The 16,381-nt window shown below is 48.4% G+C and overlaps 2 protein-coding genes across 3 annotated transcripts; both read right to left on the bottom strand.

The window, feature by feature from the left end:
* Positions 1-393: 393 nt before the first annotated feature.
* Positions 394-7,486, bottom strand: Sting1 (stimulator of interferon response cGAMP interactor 1). 2 transcript variants are annotated; one of them, XM_032886051.1, is made up of 7 exons: positions 7,107-7,486; positions 6,777-6,868; positions 6,001-6,227; positions 5,325-5,846; positions 2,228-2,466; positions 1,452-1,638; positions 394-1,055 (listed from the first exon to the last, which is right to left on the bottom strand). In XM_032886051.1, the coding sequence occupies exons 5-7, from the start codon at positions 2,444-2,446 to the stop codon at positions 862-864; spliced, it is 600 nt and encodes a 199-aa protein (XP_032741942.1). In that variant the 5' UTR covers positions 2,447-2,466; positions 5,325-5,846; positions 6,001-6,227; positions 6,777-6,868; positions 7,107-7,486; the 3' UTR covers positions 394-861. The 2 variants fall into 2 exon arrangements, with proteins under 2 accessions (XP_032741942.1, XP_032741943.1); XM_032886052.1 differs by lacking the exons at positions 6,777-6,868; positions 7,107-7,486 and having other exon boundaries at positions 5,325-5,433; positions 5,663-5,846.
* A 7,337-nt stretch (positions 7,487-14,823) lies between these two features.
* Positions 14,824-15,401, bottom strand: LOC116884546 (cytochrome c oxidase subunit 6B1-like). Its single transcript, XM_032885684.1, has 2 exons — positions 15,305-15,401; positions 14,824-15,199 (listed from the first exon to the last, which is right to left on the bottom strand). The coding sequence occupies exons 1-2, from the start codon at positions 15,331-15,333 to the stop codon at positions 14,968-14,970; spliced, it is 261 nt and encodes an 86-aa protein (XP_032741575.1). The 5' UTR covers positions 15,334-15,401; the 3' UTR covers positions 14,824-14,967.
* Between the last annotated feature and the right edge of the window lie 980 nt (positions 15,402-16,381).

The raw sequence follows: 16,381 nt of genomic DNA, 5'->3' as shown, positions 1-16,381 counted from the left end.
CCTTCCCTGGACATACCTACGTACTATTTATGGTGTCCATGTGCTAGCTCCACTCGACCCCAGCTCCTGATCCTTCAGCCTGCCACTGGAGGCAGAGACACTGAAAGTAAAAGTGGGGTGTGCCCTCCGTGTGAATGGTAGTTATGTCTGGATTGAAATGGCATCCATTGCCATTATATGAGTGCTGTATATGCACTCAGACAGGGATGTCAGTGGTGATGCGTTCCAGTGCCTCATTGTCATCACATAGTAGCAGAGAAAGACGTGTGCTCGAACTGGATAATGTAGGGGTGTCTTTAGAAGACAAGTACAAGGGACATGAAGAGACCACAGACAGTAGGTACTCCAGTGTCACACAAATACCAGTGCTGGGGCAAGGAGAAGAGACCATTCTAGAAACCTGAGAATAAATATGTTTACTGAGAAAACAGCCTGGCAGGGCAGCCCACTGTGACTGCCTACAGAACACATGTTCCTTCTCCCTCTCTCCATCTACTGAAGCTCCTGTTGAACACACATGACCAGAAGCTGGAGGGTCAGAGGTCTGCTGGTACCCACACAAGTCAACAGAGAGTGGAGAATGCTGATCATCATGGGAAATACTTGGCCTATCTCTCAAGTTTACCAGGCATTGACACCAAACTTCTACATGTATTGTCTTCACAAAACCCCTGAGTGGGCAGGGAACACCTTATGACAGCCTTTGGAGTGGTAGGCTGAGGCTCAGAGAGGTGAAATGGCTTGCCTGGGAATGTGGGACTCATCTGGAGATGTGAAGTCTCTGAGGCCCCCAGCCATTAAAGAGGAGCCCAGTCAAGAGGCTGAAGGATCACTGGGACCCAGGCAAGGCTCTCTCATGCCTCAGATGAGGTCAGTGCGGAGTGGGAGAGGCTGCTCCATGCCACTGATGAGAAGTCTCGGCTCTTGGGACAGTAGGGAGGGACGAGGTGCCACTGAGGTCAGGGGGCCACTCATGGTAACTTCCTCCTTTTCTTCTTGCCGAATGTGCCGGAGCACCTCCTGAGACAGCGAGAAACTGTTTCCCTCTTCGGATTCTGGAACAGGGATGCAGGGTGGGGGTCAACAGGATGCACGGACCCTTAGTAGCCGCTGGGATGATCCTCCCACCTCATTCCCCTCTTCCCACCTACCACGCAGCCTCTGAGGAGATCCCAGATATAGAAATAGTTATCAAGGTCATGGAAGCCCACCCTTTTGCTTTTGAGATGGTGTTCAAAAAAGGGCAAAGGCCTGCCTAAGGTCACACAGCCAAGGAGTGGCAGAATCAAGACTGGCCACATTCAGATGTCAAGAAGGCATCTTCCAGTGGCAGGGCTTAACCCCTCTGACCACTTAGGAAAGCCCCAAAAGGGCTGCTTCCTTGTTCCCTGGCACCTCTGGGAGATGGTGTGGTTCCTGGTTCCTGCCCTCCAACTGTACCAGTCTCTTACCTTGGTAGACAATGAGGCGGCAGTGGTTTCGAGACTCAGGGACATCGGCCAGGATTTCCTCAAGTGTCCGACAGAAGAGTTTGGCCTGCTCAAGCCGGTCCTCCCGACTGAAGCCAGCTTTGCCATCCTGTGACATGGCAAACAAGGTCTGCAAGGGGGTGGCGTACTCCAGGATACAGGCACCTGCCTGATGAAGATGAGCAAGGTTAGACTGAGCCACAACCCTGACAAGAGAGTGGATCCTGATGCCAGAGGCGTGGCCCTACTCCCTCAGTCTGCAGAACCAGAGTCCCGGGGTTTGACTGCTCTGCTAGGGCCTCTGATGCCCGCTTCCTAGCTTTAAGCCTGGGTTGGGCTAATCCCTTCATGGATCCTTCTCCCACCATCCCGGAGCACAGCATTAGGACTGGAAATGGAGTCTCGGGAGGGCTCTAGGATTTTGCTTTGCTTGGCGCTCTTCAACACCCACAGCAAATTCCTCAAACGCTCTCATAGCCTTCATTATCGTGTCCCTTTTCTCCGTTGTAGATTAGGGATCACGCCTGTCTCACAGATTGGTGGTAAGGTTTAATGACGTGGCTTTATGTTGTACAGAGAAAAGCTTCTGCTCCATAAATGTTACTTCTCGGTGACCTTCAGAACTGAATTTTGCCTTGTCCTGGGACTAGCTGTGCAGACAGGCTCAGAGAAGACAGGAATTCTTGTCAGTGTGTGGCTAGGGGTTCAGGGTTCTAGGAAGATGGACCTTTTCCCCAAGACAAGCTCTGTACGCTTACCGGCTGCCCATTCTCCAGAAGTTCATAGACACTGTTGGAATAAGCCCGATTCTTGACGCCAGCACGGTCTGTGTTTTGCTGGGGCAGCATATCTCGGAATCGAATATTGGGGTCAGCCACACTCAGATCATCAGGCACCCCACAGTCCAATGGGAAGAGGATATACAGCCTCCGGCTCCCCGCACCCGAGAGCATGTTGTTGTGTAGCTGATTGAACATCCGGATCCGGGCCTGCAGTCCTGCAGTGGGGAAGCCCAAGAAATCATCCCATTACTTTGTCTCCCACTCAATCTAGAACTGACACCCAGTTTATTAGCTTCCGCAGTGTGTGGGGGTCTCATGTCTCTCATTGTACAGGAAGGAGATTTGGGGAAGGAGAGAATGTTCAGGGATCTCCCCTTTCCACCCCTTATTCTATGCGTGCGTGCGTGCGTGCGTGCGTGCGTGCGTGCGTGCGTGCGTGCGTGCGTATAGTCCTAGCTTCCCTGGAATTCCCTCTATTAGACAAAGCTGACCATAAACACACAGAGATCTGCCACCTAAGTGATGGAATCAAAGGATTGTGCCACTATTCCTAGCCACTGAATTTCTGTGTCAGCCCCTACCACCACTACCACAGTAGTCTGGGCCCTGAGAGAATGGCAGAGCCCTGGTTAGTGGCATTCTCATCATTCTCTGATAGACAATGACAGACATCTAGCTCTAAAACCTTCCTGGCGTCCAAGAGATTCAGGAGAGCCACAGCCTGGTATTTAAATTCAATGAGCAACCGTGTGAGTTCCCCAGGAGAGTGGCCAAGTGTGCTGGCTCTGGGCAGCCTTGGATTCCAAACCCATCTCCTCTTCTTACTTCGTGACTAGGTAGGACGCTTCTCTCTCAAAGCCACAGTTTTCTTATCTAACATATGAATGAAGGGGGCTAGGCAGATAGCACAGTGGGCAAGAGCTTCTGCTGCTCTTCCAGAGGACTGAGTTCAGTTCCCAAGAGCAATATAGGATGACTCACAACCCCCAGGGGATCTGACTTCCTCTTTTGGCCTCTATGGTCACCTGTACTCAGGCACACATATCTACAGACAGACACTCATGCATACACATAAAGAAAAGATAAATCTTTGGTGGTGCATGCTTTGAGTCCCAGCACTTGAGAGGCAGAGAACAGGTGGTTCTCTTGAGTTTGAGGCTGGCCTGATCTACATAGAGTTCTGGGTAATAATAATGAAACCCTGTCTCAAAAGGGGTGGGGCTGGAAAGATGGCTCAGCAATTAAGAGCACTGATCCAGAGGACCTGGGTTCAATTTCCAACATCCATAGGGTGGCCACCCATCTATAACTCTAGTTCCAAGGATTTTGATGCCCTCTTCTGGCTTCCGTGGTTACTAGGCACATGCAAACTCAGCTAAGCATGCAGTCAAAACATCATATGCATAAAAATAAATTTTAATTAAAGAAAATATTAAATTAAATATATAAATCTTTAAGAAAATAGGATTAAGATAAAATATGAATGATAATGATTTCATACAGCATATAAGTTGAAAGAGATAGGGCACATGAGGAGGATCTAGCATGTAATAATATTTTTCAAGCCAGGTGGCACAAGCCTTTAGTCCCAGCACTCAGGAGGCAGAGGCAGGCAGTTCTCTGTAAGTCTGAGGCCAGCCTGGTCTACAGAGTGAGTTCCAGGACAGCCAAGTCTACACAGAGAAACCCTGACTAGAAAAACAACAAAAATAAATAAACAGATAAATAAATACGTTTCAAAAGCACTCATTGGGGCTGGAGAGACGGCTCAGCAGTTGAGAGCACCTGCTGCTTTTCTAGAAGACCTGGGTTCATGGTGGCTAATCATCTGTTACTCCAGTCCAGGGGATCCAAAGCCTTTTTTTTTTTTCTGGCCTCTGCAGGCACTAGGCACTCACACGGTACACAGACATACATACACGCAAAACATCTATATAAGCACATTTTTCTTTTTAAAAAGTATTCATGAAAAGCCAGGTGTGATGGCACGTTCTACAATTCCAGGCAGAAGGATCACAAATTCAAGGCCAGCCTGGTTTACATGTGAGTCCCGGGCCAGCCAGGGCTACCTACCTACTGAGTTCCTGTTTCAAAAGACAAAAGAAAGAGAAGGGGTGGGGATCATAGAAGGAATGAGGTGACAAACACCCGTAATCCTAGCTTTTAGAAGATGAAGACTGGTGGAGAATTAGGAGTTTGAAAACAAGCACACTGCACACACAATTCACACAGGGGCACACACAGATATCAGTTACGACAAGTAGACACACCTTTAAGAACCATAGGATAACCAGGCTGGGGAGCTGGGTCAGCAAATGAAAGTACAGCAAAAGCTGACACTGAATTTGAACCCTGGAACCCATGTAAAAGGCCCGAATGAGGTGGGGTGCACTGTAATCCCAGCATTCCAACCCAGAGGTCCAGGGCCATGACAGGGGAATTGGCTATGCAGCAGCAGAAGTAAGAAAGACCCTGCCTCAAAAAGGTGGAAGGAGAGAACTGGCACTCTGCACAGACCCACACTCGTACACACACAAAATAGAAACTGAAGGGGGTTGGAGACAAAGGCAAGCATCCGTAGATGAGAACTGGGTGAGGATGACTAGCATTTCACACGAGCTTACTGTAAACCACGCGCAGTCCCGCTGTCCTCGAGCTTGTAAAGCTCAGGGCAGAGCAGGTCTGTGTTTCCTGGGGTCTGTGAACAAGGCCCCAGTCAGTCCTCAGCCCGAAAAAAAAAAAAAAGACAACAAATTAATCAACTACAAAGACAACGATAAGAAAGGACAAGTGTCGTGGCTCACACCTGTAATCCCAGGATGTGGGAGGTAGGTGAAAGAGGATCAGAAATTCAAGGTTATCTTCAAATAAATAGGGTGATTTAATGCACCCTGGGTTTATGAGCTCCTGTCTCAAAGATCACACTAAAACTCTATAACACCCTTCACAGGTACAGGGATGCCTTAGGAATTTCATTATATGGCAGACAAGGAAATACTTCGAGAAGCATGGCAAGGTACAGCAAAAGCTGTGTGTTTTGTGGTCCACAAGTGAGCATGCAGAGGTGGCCTACCTGGCAAGATCAGCTTCAGGTACCCAATGTAGTACGACCAGGCCAGCCCATGGGCAACATTGAAGTTCTTTTCTTCACAGACCACAGAGACTTCTGCTGGGGCCAAGCTCTGTAGACAGCAGAAGGGCCTAAGGGACTCTCAAGAGGAACCTCCAAAGCCCCTCTCTTGCACGGCTGCCCGCTTGGTCTCACCACTGCTATAAATCCATCATTCCAAGCCTTCATAACCCCACACTCAGATCGCCCACCTTTAACTTAGTCTCAGTCTCAGCACTGAGCTCAGACAACAGTAGCCATGGTTCCATCTACCCACAACATCTATCTCTTCTGTGTCATACCTGAAGGTCCAGGGTTATGCTTAGGGACTTTGAAAGGACCAGGGTGCCAAGCAGCCAACCAAGGTGCAGGTCAGAAGTATTTTCAAGGAAGCAGTAGAAATAAAATGACAGTAGGATCAGGGCCATAAAGCAGATGGGGCTCCCCACGCAGGCGCACACAGCCTTCCAGTAGCTGCCCTGGTACCTGCAGCGGACAGCCTAGCCTCAGGTCCCAGGCCAACTCAGCTGACCATGTTCAGGGAAGACAAGGTTAGGAGGGTATGATCAGGGAAGACCAAGGTGAGGAGGGTATGATCCTTGCAGGGTATCCAGTCTCCACGGAGACCGCAGAGGGTTACCTGGACTGGACATGGAACAACTCTTCAGCCAGACAGCAGAGCTTTTTCAACAGTAATCCAAGTTGCTGCGAGGCTATGTGAAGTGCTAGGTAATGCAGAGTGTGACTTGGTGGTTCCCCTGTCATCCAAAGGCTCACCAGGCTGCCCACCAGCAAGATGAAGGCTGCCAGTTTGGAGCGGTAACTTCTGGGCCGTGGGATGGATGGATGCAGGTTGGAGTATGGCATCTGTGGGCATCAAGAAATCCACGGCTGGGGCTTGGGGATTTAGCTCAGTGGTAGAGAGCTTGCCTAGGAAGCGCAAGGCCCTGAGTTTGGTCCCCAGCTCGAAAAAAAAAAAAAAAAAAAAAAAAAAAGAACCAAAAAAAAAAAAGGCCCTGAAAAAAAAAAAGAAAAAAAAAAAAAAAAAAAAAAAAAAAAGAAAGAAATCCACTTGGCTATGCTCCTGGGTCTCTCCTGTCCTTCAGGGGCTGAGGTCCTGACTAGTCATCTCCTTGGGTTTCCTATCCCAGGTAGTCTGTGGAGTCTGCTCTTGGATACCCTTCCCCCCCACCCAGGAGATGTCTTGGGTACATAGCACCCTACAGCACCTGTCTAGGAGAGATTCATAGTAAACAGCGCGTATCTGTGAGCCCCACTGAGCTCACTGGTGTGATAAAGAAGTAGGAAACTGACAATCCAAGACCTAGACCTTAGAGTGCTCTATGCTGACCTCCCCATCCAGGGTCTCTCCCACCATGGAGTACCAAGACGTTACTGCCCCATTTCTGATCCTACCTTCTGCTTCCTAGACCGAAGTGTTCCTGGAACCGGAGAGACTATGAAGAACCGTTCCGTAGCGACTGGCAAGTGGCCTCTCAAAGGGCAGACTGAAGAAGAAGTGTCAAGAGCAAGTGCAGCTTCCTCAGTAAAACCACAGCACTGGCCCCTTGCCAGATCACAGTTTTTCAATGCTCTGGGGAGAATGGTGTTTCCGCCAAAGCGCTCCCACCTCACCCTGCCAGCCTCCATAAACAGGTCTGAGTATAAAAGTAGGAGTGAGGCTTGAGATACCCTCCCCCACCATTGCCCTTTCCTAACACCAAGGGTGTTCAGAAAGTCACTCACCAGCAGTCACAGCCCCGCACTCCGGATTCCTCTAAAGGTCTGTGGGATGCAACACGCTGCGGTAGACACCAGGCAGGACTCACACAAGGACCCAAAGTGACAGGGCCCCCCACAGGATTTCAAGATGCCCCCAAACCCTCCACTATCTATCCCTAGGACATCAGGAGGGAGGATTGCACAGGAGAGATTGAGAGGGTAAACAGCACACTCTACTTCCTGAAATCTCGGGCTCTAAGCTAAGAATTTAGTAGAAGCCCAGGAGAGGAGGGGCGCTCTTTCCGGTGAAATGACCACACCTCTAACTTAGCAAACTCTGAATGGCTGAGTGGGAGTAGAACCACATAAAAGGCGGGAGGGCCAGGTCAGAAAGCCCCTGAATCTTGTTTCTTTCAGTTCAGTTCTCCCAGCGTCCCTAGGGAAGAGGCTCAAATTCTCTCCTGGTTTTTTGTTTGTTTTTACAATTACGGTTGATTTCTTTTTGTTGGAGGAAGGCACGGGACAACTTATGAGTCATTCCCTCCTTTCACCCTGTGAGTGCCAGGGATCCAACACAGACCACAAGCATCTCTGTCCTGCTAGCCATCTGTCCAGCTCTTCATCCTTCTTCTACATGAGGGTGATCTGAGGGCTGGAGAGACGGCTCGGTGGTCAAGAGCACTGACTGCTCTTCCAGAGGTCCTGAGTTCAATTCCCAGCAACCACATAGTGGCTCACAACCATCTGTAATGGGATCCGATGCCTTCTTCTGGTGTGTCTGAAGACAGTGACAATGTACTTACAAACATAAGTAAATGTTTTTTTTAAAAAGAGGGTGAAAAAAAAAGAGGGTGATCTGAGCCCAGTGAGGTGCACCAACTTTACCCAAGTCAGCCTGAGGAGTCGCCCAGAAACCAGTTGGCTCCGTGCCTTGTTTAGGAGCAGATAGAAGATGACAAGGCAGGAGCAGTTCATCCCTCCCGGGCAGGAGCTTGACCCGTCCCCATATCACAAGCAAAGACAGAAAAGTGCTGACGTCCAGGGGCTCCCCTTAACTCCCAGGAATACTCTGTCTTCCTGGAAAATCTCTGGATTTTTAAAAGAACAATTTCCTTAAAGTGCAGGGAATTCCCTACACGTTCTCTTCCTCATAGTTGCCTGACATAAAGAGCTAACTGCATAGATGACGGCAGGAGAGAGGATGACGCCTTGCATTAGGAATCTGCGTGATTTTTTATTTCGTTTTCCCTTCCTTCACTACACGGAACAAAGTCATGTGTATGGTGTATACAGTATAGAGTACAGGAGAAGGACGGGTGGGAGGGCACACGCCTGCCATCCCAGCACTGGGGAGGCTGAGGTACGAGGAGTGGGCAGAATTTCAAGAAAGCCTGGTCTATGTAGTGAGCAATAACAATATTCAGAAAGGAGGGGATGGGAAGATGGTGCAGAGGTCAGGAGCCTCGGCTGCCCTTCCCAAGCACCTAACTTAGTTTCCCAGTACCTACATGGTTGTTCACACCCAACTCTAACTCCATCTTCAGGGCTCTGATGCTTCTTCTGGTCTCTTCCAGTACCAGGCACTCAAACGGTCCAGGCATACACACAGGCAAAGCATCATATACACTAAAGAAGTTAATTGGTTGGGGATTTAGCTCAGTGGTAGAGCGCTTGCCTAGCAAGCACAAGGCCCTGGGTTCGGTCCCCAGCTCCAAAAAAAAGAAAAAAAAAAGAAGTTAATTAATTAATTAATTAATTAATTGATATGCTAGTTAGATGTTTTCAATATCTAGTTAGATGAAAACCTCTTGATATCACTTCCATCTGGGCACTGCTTTCTGCTTGCTCTGTCCACTGTTCTGGGCAGTGTGCATGCATGTTACAGAAGGCACTGTACCTTAGGAACAGTGTGATGCAGGGAACGGGTGGAGACCAAGGAGAGAGAGAAGCCAGCAGGACCTGGCGAATGGGTTGTGGTCTACAATCAGCCTGGACTGATTACAGCGGAAGTTTCTGTGCAGTGAGCAGGAGAGATACTGAAGGGCAAGTTTCCGTTGCCTGGTCCCTTAAACATCCTGCCAGGGGTTCCTGCCAGGGGTTACTTTTGTTTTATTTTGGAGACAGGATCTCGTGTAGCCCAGGCTGTCTTCAAACTCAAGATGTAGCCAGGGATAACCTTGAACCCTTGCTTCTCCTGCCCCTACCTCCCAAGAGTTGGGATTACAGATGCACAGCTCTCTGCCGGGCTGCCCATCTTTTATCCATGCATCGCACGCAGGGCATCATCTGAGAGACTATGCTATTCATGAACAGGTCTGCTGGTGAATCTACTAAGCCAGGCCTTGAACTGGCATCCGCAACCAAGCAGGGCAAATGGGTAGCATAGCATAGCTGTCCAAGTAAGTATTCGACTACACACATGACAAGTGCTACCAAAGATGCATTCGACTTGCTGCTCTGGTAGGCAACCAGAATGCCCAGGTCTAGACTTTACTGCACATGTGTCGTTTAAGCTGAATTTGAAAGTCCCATGAGAGAGATGAGGACAGCAGGGATAAGACATTCTGAAAGGAGAGGTATAAGCCTGGGGTCAGTTGGGTCTTGGCCAGTGGAGGATGGAAACGTGATGAAAATGTGCAGAAGAGCATGTGTCTACTCTCCGAGGCTGCCATAACCAAGTGTCATAAAACAGTGTATTCTCTCAGCCTGGTGGCGGTGGCTCATTCCTTTGATCCCAGCACTGGGGAGGCAGAGGCAGGTGGATCTCTAAGTTCAAGGCCAGGCTGGTCTACAAAAGGAGTTCTAGGACAGCTAGGGCTACACCAAGAAATCCTCTGTCAAACAAAACCAAACCAAACAAACGACACAACATTATTCTCTCTAAAGCTTGGTAGCCAGGACCAAGGTGTCTGAGGGCTCTAAAAGGCTCTCCTTGCCTCCTTCACCTCTAGCAGGCCTTGGGGCGGGAACTGAATGTCTACCTCCGTCCCCACCTGTTGCACTGCCCGCATCTGTCTTTACCTAGCATTTCTTTTCCTATGGACCCTGTTAGATGGCATTGGCGCTCTACCCACTGAGCTTATTTTGCCTCAGTTACATTCAAAGATGTCCAAAAGAATGTCCCACAATAGGCTGCATGGTCTGAATGTGGTTTCCATTCCAGAATTGGGTACTTAGTCCAACCATGGTTCACCAAAGACGAGGCATTTTGGGAGTGATTGGGGTTAAAGAAGTCATTATGGTGGAGCATCTGTTATCTAATACTGGTGGGTTTATAAGAAGAAAGGAGCAGTGAAGATACACACTACTTTCTCTTGCCTCAGCCAGGCACAGTGGTACACTCCTGTAGTTCCAGCCCTTGGAGAGTGGAAACTGAGAGTTCAAGGTCTTTCTTGGATAAATAGTGAGTTTGGGACAGCCCAGACTGAATAAGAACCTGTCTTAGAAATCCAAAATACATATGTATGTACATACATACATTCATACATACATACATACATACATATGTACATACATAACTACTTGTCTTCGGCGACATAATGCCCTCCCTTGATATTTTGCCTGCAAGAAAGTTAATACTGAGTGAGGCCTTTTGGCCTTGCACCAGAATTACAAATTGAAATATAGCTGCTTTCATTGTAGCCTATCCAGTCTGCACTGTGCTTTTAGCAACAGAAGACAGACACAGACACAATACTGGAAGACAGGGCTTTCGAACACTGGGGATACAACCAAATCTCTGACCTCGTCAGTGACACAAGAGGTTGGGGGAGCTGATGAGAATACTGAGGCCGGGCCCTGGGAAAATCATGTGACCGAGCTTGCATGAGACTGTCCTCCACATGTAGACAGACAAGCTTTACAGACAGGCAAATAGTATATATTTGTGATTAGCTCTCATCAGTCGAAGAGAAGGTCAAAGGCCCTGGAGGTCAGTTAGCTTCGAGTTGCTGTCTGGCATACAGACTGTTACTCTCTCACCCTTTTTGTAGTTGCTTCTTCTGTCCAGACATCCATAAGTGCTGGTCTGAACATGTCCTTATCTCTATTTCCCGGCCAGTTCTTGTCTTCTCCAACACTCATCACTGATGCTCTTGGAAGATGTCTCTCATTTATCCATTCAGAGGGAGCTTTACCCCGACAAAGCGTGTCGTGCCTGGTAGCCTCTGGCCTCTCAGAGCCTCTCTGGCCCACACAGTCTCAGCATCACCTAATCCTGGTAGGAAATTACCACTGGGGAAGTTTTACTCTCAGGACCTGGTGGACCTGTGACTCAGTCTGACTTCTGTCTCTCTAGCTGCGTGACCTTTGCCAGGTGTAATTACGCACTCCATGGTTGTAACATTTAGAAGAAACCCTGCTCCCCTGAGCAAGTCTCTATTCTTTCTCCATACAGCTCTCCTCTAACCTCTAACTTCTGCCTTTCTTAGATTTTCTTTTGAGACCATGTGGGGGTTTTAATTTTTTGAGTTATCATTTGAGGTGTTGGGTTTTGTAACAGGCTCCCAGACCGTAGCACAACTGATGCCGTGACGGAAGCACCATTCGAACCATAAAACTCAGAGTGTGAACAGTACCACCTGCAAAATGAACATAGAGACCCAACCCATCAAAGTCCATTGTTCTGGGAAAGTCTCTAAACTTATTAACCTTGCTTTCAGGCTTCCGTAGTTCCCCTAACTGTTCTTGATAACAGAAGAACATCAGCTCAGGAGATGGTTTTTGTACTTGAAAGCTCTGCTGTTCTGTGTACAAATTCTCAACCCCAAGACCTGGTTGCCATCCAGATGAGTGCATTCTCCTGTACACCAGCCTTTGCTCTATAAACCTCAGCTCCCCAATTTAAAGCCATTGGGCAATAAAAGGTTAGAGCCTGTGATTGGCAGGAGAGAGAGAGGAAGGCGGGACCTCAAGAGAAACCACAGAGGAGAAGGAAGACAGAGAAAACAGGGGTGGAATATGATCGTGTGGCCAGGAGAAGTGTCCTGATGACAGGCTGGTAAAGCAGAAGCAGCCTGGGTGAGACTCAAACAGCAACTAACAAGTGCCTTGGAGACAGGTGAGGATAGCTTAGAACCTGCCCAGTCTAGGCTTAGAGCTTGTAAATAAAATACCAGGTTTCTGTGTCTGTCATACTGCCTAGCTAGAACAAATAATTCATTTACAAAGCTCACCCTGGGAAAGGTTTGAGGCAACACTGGGTTACCAAACATCCAGTGTAGTTGCCAGTCAACTAATAGAGACTGTGTATTGGCTTAAACCAGTGTCCGAGGGGTCCTCACTGGTAGATAACTCAGGTCAGGTTTCACAAGGCCAGCAGAGTGTGTTTAGCAGATTCTCTGCCTGTTAAGCTCCCTCTCTCCTCCCACCCTTTCCTGGAACTGCCCTACAGGCTGGGCTACTTTCACTTCATGCTTCACAAGGTTCCTCTGCCCTTCCCCCACTTCCTTAGCACCTCTACCCCCTCTTTGCCTCCTGTCTAATAGTTTTTTTTAAATAATGGTTTTACTCATATTTGCATGAATGTATATAATGTGTATATACATTACAAGCCAGAATTAAAAGTTTAAGCTCATCCTTGAACTTCTTGGCTACATGGCAACTTTCGGAAAAGCCACGGACTACAAGAGGAGGCTCAGAGCAGGAGAGTGCAGAAAGAAGGCTCAGTATGTAAAAGTGCTTATACTAAGCCTGACAACCTGAGTCCTGAGTTTGATCCCAGATCCTACACGTTAGAAGGCAAGCGCTAACACACACAAGGCTAGCACACACACACAGTAGTAAATAAATAAGTGTAATTGCTAAATTTAATTTAAAAATCTCCAAGTAGGGGGGCTGGGGATTTAGCTCAATGGTAGAGCGCTTACCGAGGAAGCGCAAGGCCCTGGGTTCCGTCCCCACCCCCGGAAAAAAAAAAAACAAAAAAAAAAAAAAAAAAATCTCCAAGTAGGGAGGCGGTGGCATGTACCTTTAACCCCAGTACTAGGGAAGCAGAAGCAGGCAGATCTCTGAGTTCAAGGGCAGCCTGGTCTACAGAGAGAGAGTTTCAGGACATTCAGGGCCACACAGAAGAAACCTTGTATAAATAAATAAATAAATAAATAAATAAATAAATAAATAAATAAATAAATATCAATCTCCAAGAGGTAGACAAAAGCTATGTGCATATTCTAGGCACAGACCTGTAATTCCAGCTACTTGGAAGGTTAAAGCAGGAGAAGTTCAGGGCCCAAGTCGGTCAGAACTTCAGAGTGAGTTCAGCTTGGGCAACCAAGGAAGGCTATCACAAAATCCAAAGTAAAAACAGGGCTGGGTATGTAGCTCAGCAGTGTGTGGGGTAATCGCCTCAGGTTATGAGGAACTGAGTCAGGGTATACCTGGCAATAGCCCCTAGCCATAAAGCATAGATTAACCCCAGCCTGACCTGCTCCACCTGCACAAACATATGCCCGGGTATCAGAAACAACCCACCCTACTCCCAGTCAAGCCACAAAATTTAGCTGTAACTTCCTGGTAGCTACTCATGTATGTGTGTATTTACTCATGTGTGTATGTATTTACGTCTGTCCCTCGGCCCCTTTACATGATTTTGGCCTTGTCTCTTGGAAATGCTCAGGCCCCTCGCTGCTCCAATAAAGCACACTAAGCCTGTTGAGGGTCTGTCTGCCTCATTTTCTCTACAACAAACTTTCCTTGATCTATTCACAGAGAGACCCCCCCAAGAAGCCACCTCAGACCTCTTCTTCTACATCCTAAGTGCTGAGATAACAGGCTTACACCAACATGGTGTGTGTGTGTGTGTGTGTGTGTGTGTGTGTGTGTGTGTATTATATGCACATGTGAATAGGCCTGTGTGCAAAGTCCAAACAAGGGCATCTGGTGTCCTCTATTATTCTGACTTATTCCTCCAAAGAAAGGTCTCTTCCTGAACTCACAGCTTGCAGTTTCAGCTAACCTGGCAGACAGACAGCCCCACAGACGCTCCTGTCTCTATCCCCAACTCCCTTTTGGGGTTTTGTTCTGTTTCGATGTGATGTGGCTTTTGTTTTTGTTTTGAGCTTCTATTGTTTAGTTTTGGCTACCATTGAACTCACAAAGATCCCCCTGTGTCTGCTACTGTGGTGCTAGGATTACTGGGGCACACCAGCCCTCCAGCCTATTTTGTTATTTTTAGACAATTTTCATGTAGCCCAGGCTGGACTTCAATATATAGCCCAGGCAATCCCTGATTCTGCTGCCCCAGCCTCCTATGCTCTTGTATCACAGGTTTGCCCTGCCTGACCAGGCTTTGCTTACTTCCTGTTTGTGTTTTTGAGACAGGGTTTCTCTGTGTAACCCTGGCTGTCCTGGAACTTGCTCTGTGGAATTTCTTACCTCTCTCTCACGAGTGCTGGGATTAAAGATGTGGACCATCAGGGCCAGATCAACAGACTTTTCTTTTTAAGATTTATTTTTATTTTTAATTATGTGTAGATGTGTGAGGACATGTGAAGTGTGGGTGCCTGAGGAGGCCATAACACTGAGCCATCTCTCCAGACCCTGTTTGTTTGGTTTTAGGCAGGGTCTCACTATGTAGCCCAGGATGGCCTCAAATTTATTCTTCCAGCTTCAACCTCCTTGTAATGCTGAGATTACAAGTACAGCTCACCACGCCCACCGGTCCTTGGCTTTCTGGATAGACTGTAAGCCACAGGAGGACAGAGCATAACCCTGTTCACTCTCTGATGTGGCCCTGTCACTCTTTTTTTTTTAACCTTTCCAGTGAGTTTTTATTAGTAGTTGCATCATGATTCAGGGTCCCAGGGTAGGGACCATCATATACTGAGGTCCCCCTTTTCTATCGGGGAGAAGGTCAAAGAGCAGAGGAGAGGTGGGCGGAGCCAGGTCAGATCTTCCCAGGAAATGTGCCTTCTGCTATGCGGTCATCCCAGGCTGAGACCCATGAGACCGGGCAGAGGGACTTGTACATTCGCCGGTACCACTCCCACACAGAGACGTCACCGCCCTTTGCGGTCATTGCCTTCTCACAGCGGTGGAAGTCCAGGTAGTTCTGCCAGCAGTTCTTAGTCTGGTTCTGGTTTGGGAAGCGGCTGTCAAAGGGGGCGGTTTTGTAGTTCCTTTTTTTTTTTTTTTCCGGAGCTGGGGACCGAACCCAGGGCCTTGCCCTTGCTAGGCAAGTGCTCTACCACTGAGCTAAATCCCCAACCCCGGTTTTGTAGTTCTTGATTTTAGTCTTGATGTCTTCGGCCATCCTGACTCCTAAAGACTGTCCCGGAGCAGCGTTACTTCAATGTGACCCTTTGCAAAGACGCCAATGTCAGACCGGCCCTGTCACTCTCAAGTCACTAGGGACAAAAAACCCCAAATGACCCAGCAATCTCTCTGGATGTTGGAAGAGTAGACAAACTTCTCCTTTTGACTACCGAGAGAATACTTAAGAGAAGCTAAAGTGAATGTCTAACTTTGGAAATTAGGAAGTGCTTTCTAATAACCTATGCTGTCTTGGGTGAGAGAAAAGGGCAGACACAACTGGGTTTGCAGGAAGCCTGATGAGCTCTGTGAGGCACAAGCTGCAGGAAGATTCTAAACTGACCTGAGGTTCTGTATCCTCAAGGTCCCAGGCTAGCTGGGCTGTTACGGAAGTCACAAGGATGTCTTTGTAGGGGGAAGGCGAGGGGTAGTTCCCCCAACCCCTCACTGGAGGGATTAGCTTCTGATTCAGACTGGTGGCACAGAGCTGACCAAATTCAAATCACATTTCCCCATTAGCCTGCCTCTTCTCGGGCGTGGGAGATGCCATGTGACTGGCTCTAGTGACACCTGGTGGCCAGTTAAGCTAAAAGTCTATTGGGTTCAGGTTTGTACCTCAGGGCCTAGTACAATGTCTGCCTTGGAAAAGACCCTCTCTTCTGAGAGGTAAAGGGATGGCTGAGGACAGACTGGAGATGAAAGGGGGTGCTGTGTCCCTGGACAACTCACCTGCGCGGACATGTGCACATAGGTGAGCCTCTGGTGGCTCTCCAGGCCCTGTTCTGTGCCTGTCCTGTATCCCAGGCATGCCTGTGAGGCAGACAAAGAGCTCTTTGAAGAAAGGACAAGTTAATTAAAGCTGCACCTGCACCTGGGCTCCATCGTGCTCGGGAGCTATGAATAGAGCCCAGTGGGTTGCTGGGAGAGCTGAGCAACACTCCTTTCAGAAAGAGGGTTCTGGTGTGGCATTTCATAGTAGGGCATGCATGCGCATACTCAGGATGCATGAGCCCTGCCAGAGGAAGGGAGGGAGAGAAGATAGAGGGAGG

The sequence above is a fragment of the Rattus rattus genome, chromosome 15 (genome assembly GCF_011064425.1).
Source record: "Rattus rattus isolate New Zealand chromosome 15, Rrattus_CSIRO_v1, whole genome shotgun sequence".
Classification (NCBI taxonomy): Eukaryota; Metazoa; Chordata; class Mammalia; order Rodentia; family Muridae; genus Rattus; species Rattus rattus.
The sequence above is the reverse complement of the archived record's forward strand: the minus strand, read 5'-3'. Positions and strand labels throughout refer to the sequence as shown.

Bases quoted from the DNA above. Each gene is read 5' to 3' on its own strand.
- LOC116884546 (XM_032885684.1), bottom strand. From the start codon at position 15,333: ATGGCCGAAGACATCAAGACTAAAATCAA. The intron at 15,200-15,304 runs GAACTACAAAAC...AAAAAAAAAAAG, and splicing joins GACATCAAGACTAAAATCAA to GAACTACAAAACCGCCCCCT.
- Sting1 (XM_032886052.1), bottom strand. From the start codon at position 6,227: ATGCCATACTCCAACCTGCATCCATCCATCCCACGGCCCAGAAGTTAC. The intron at 5,847-6,000 runs GTAACCCTCTGC...TGTCCGCTGCAG, and splicing joins TTGTTCCATGTCCAGTCCAG to GTACCAGGGCAGCTACTGGA. The intron at 1,639-2,227 runs GTAAGCGTACAG...CATCTTCATCAG, and splicing joins TTCTGGAGAATGGGCAGCCG to GCAGGTGCCTGTATCCTGGA.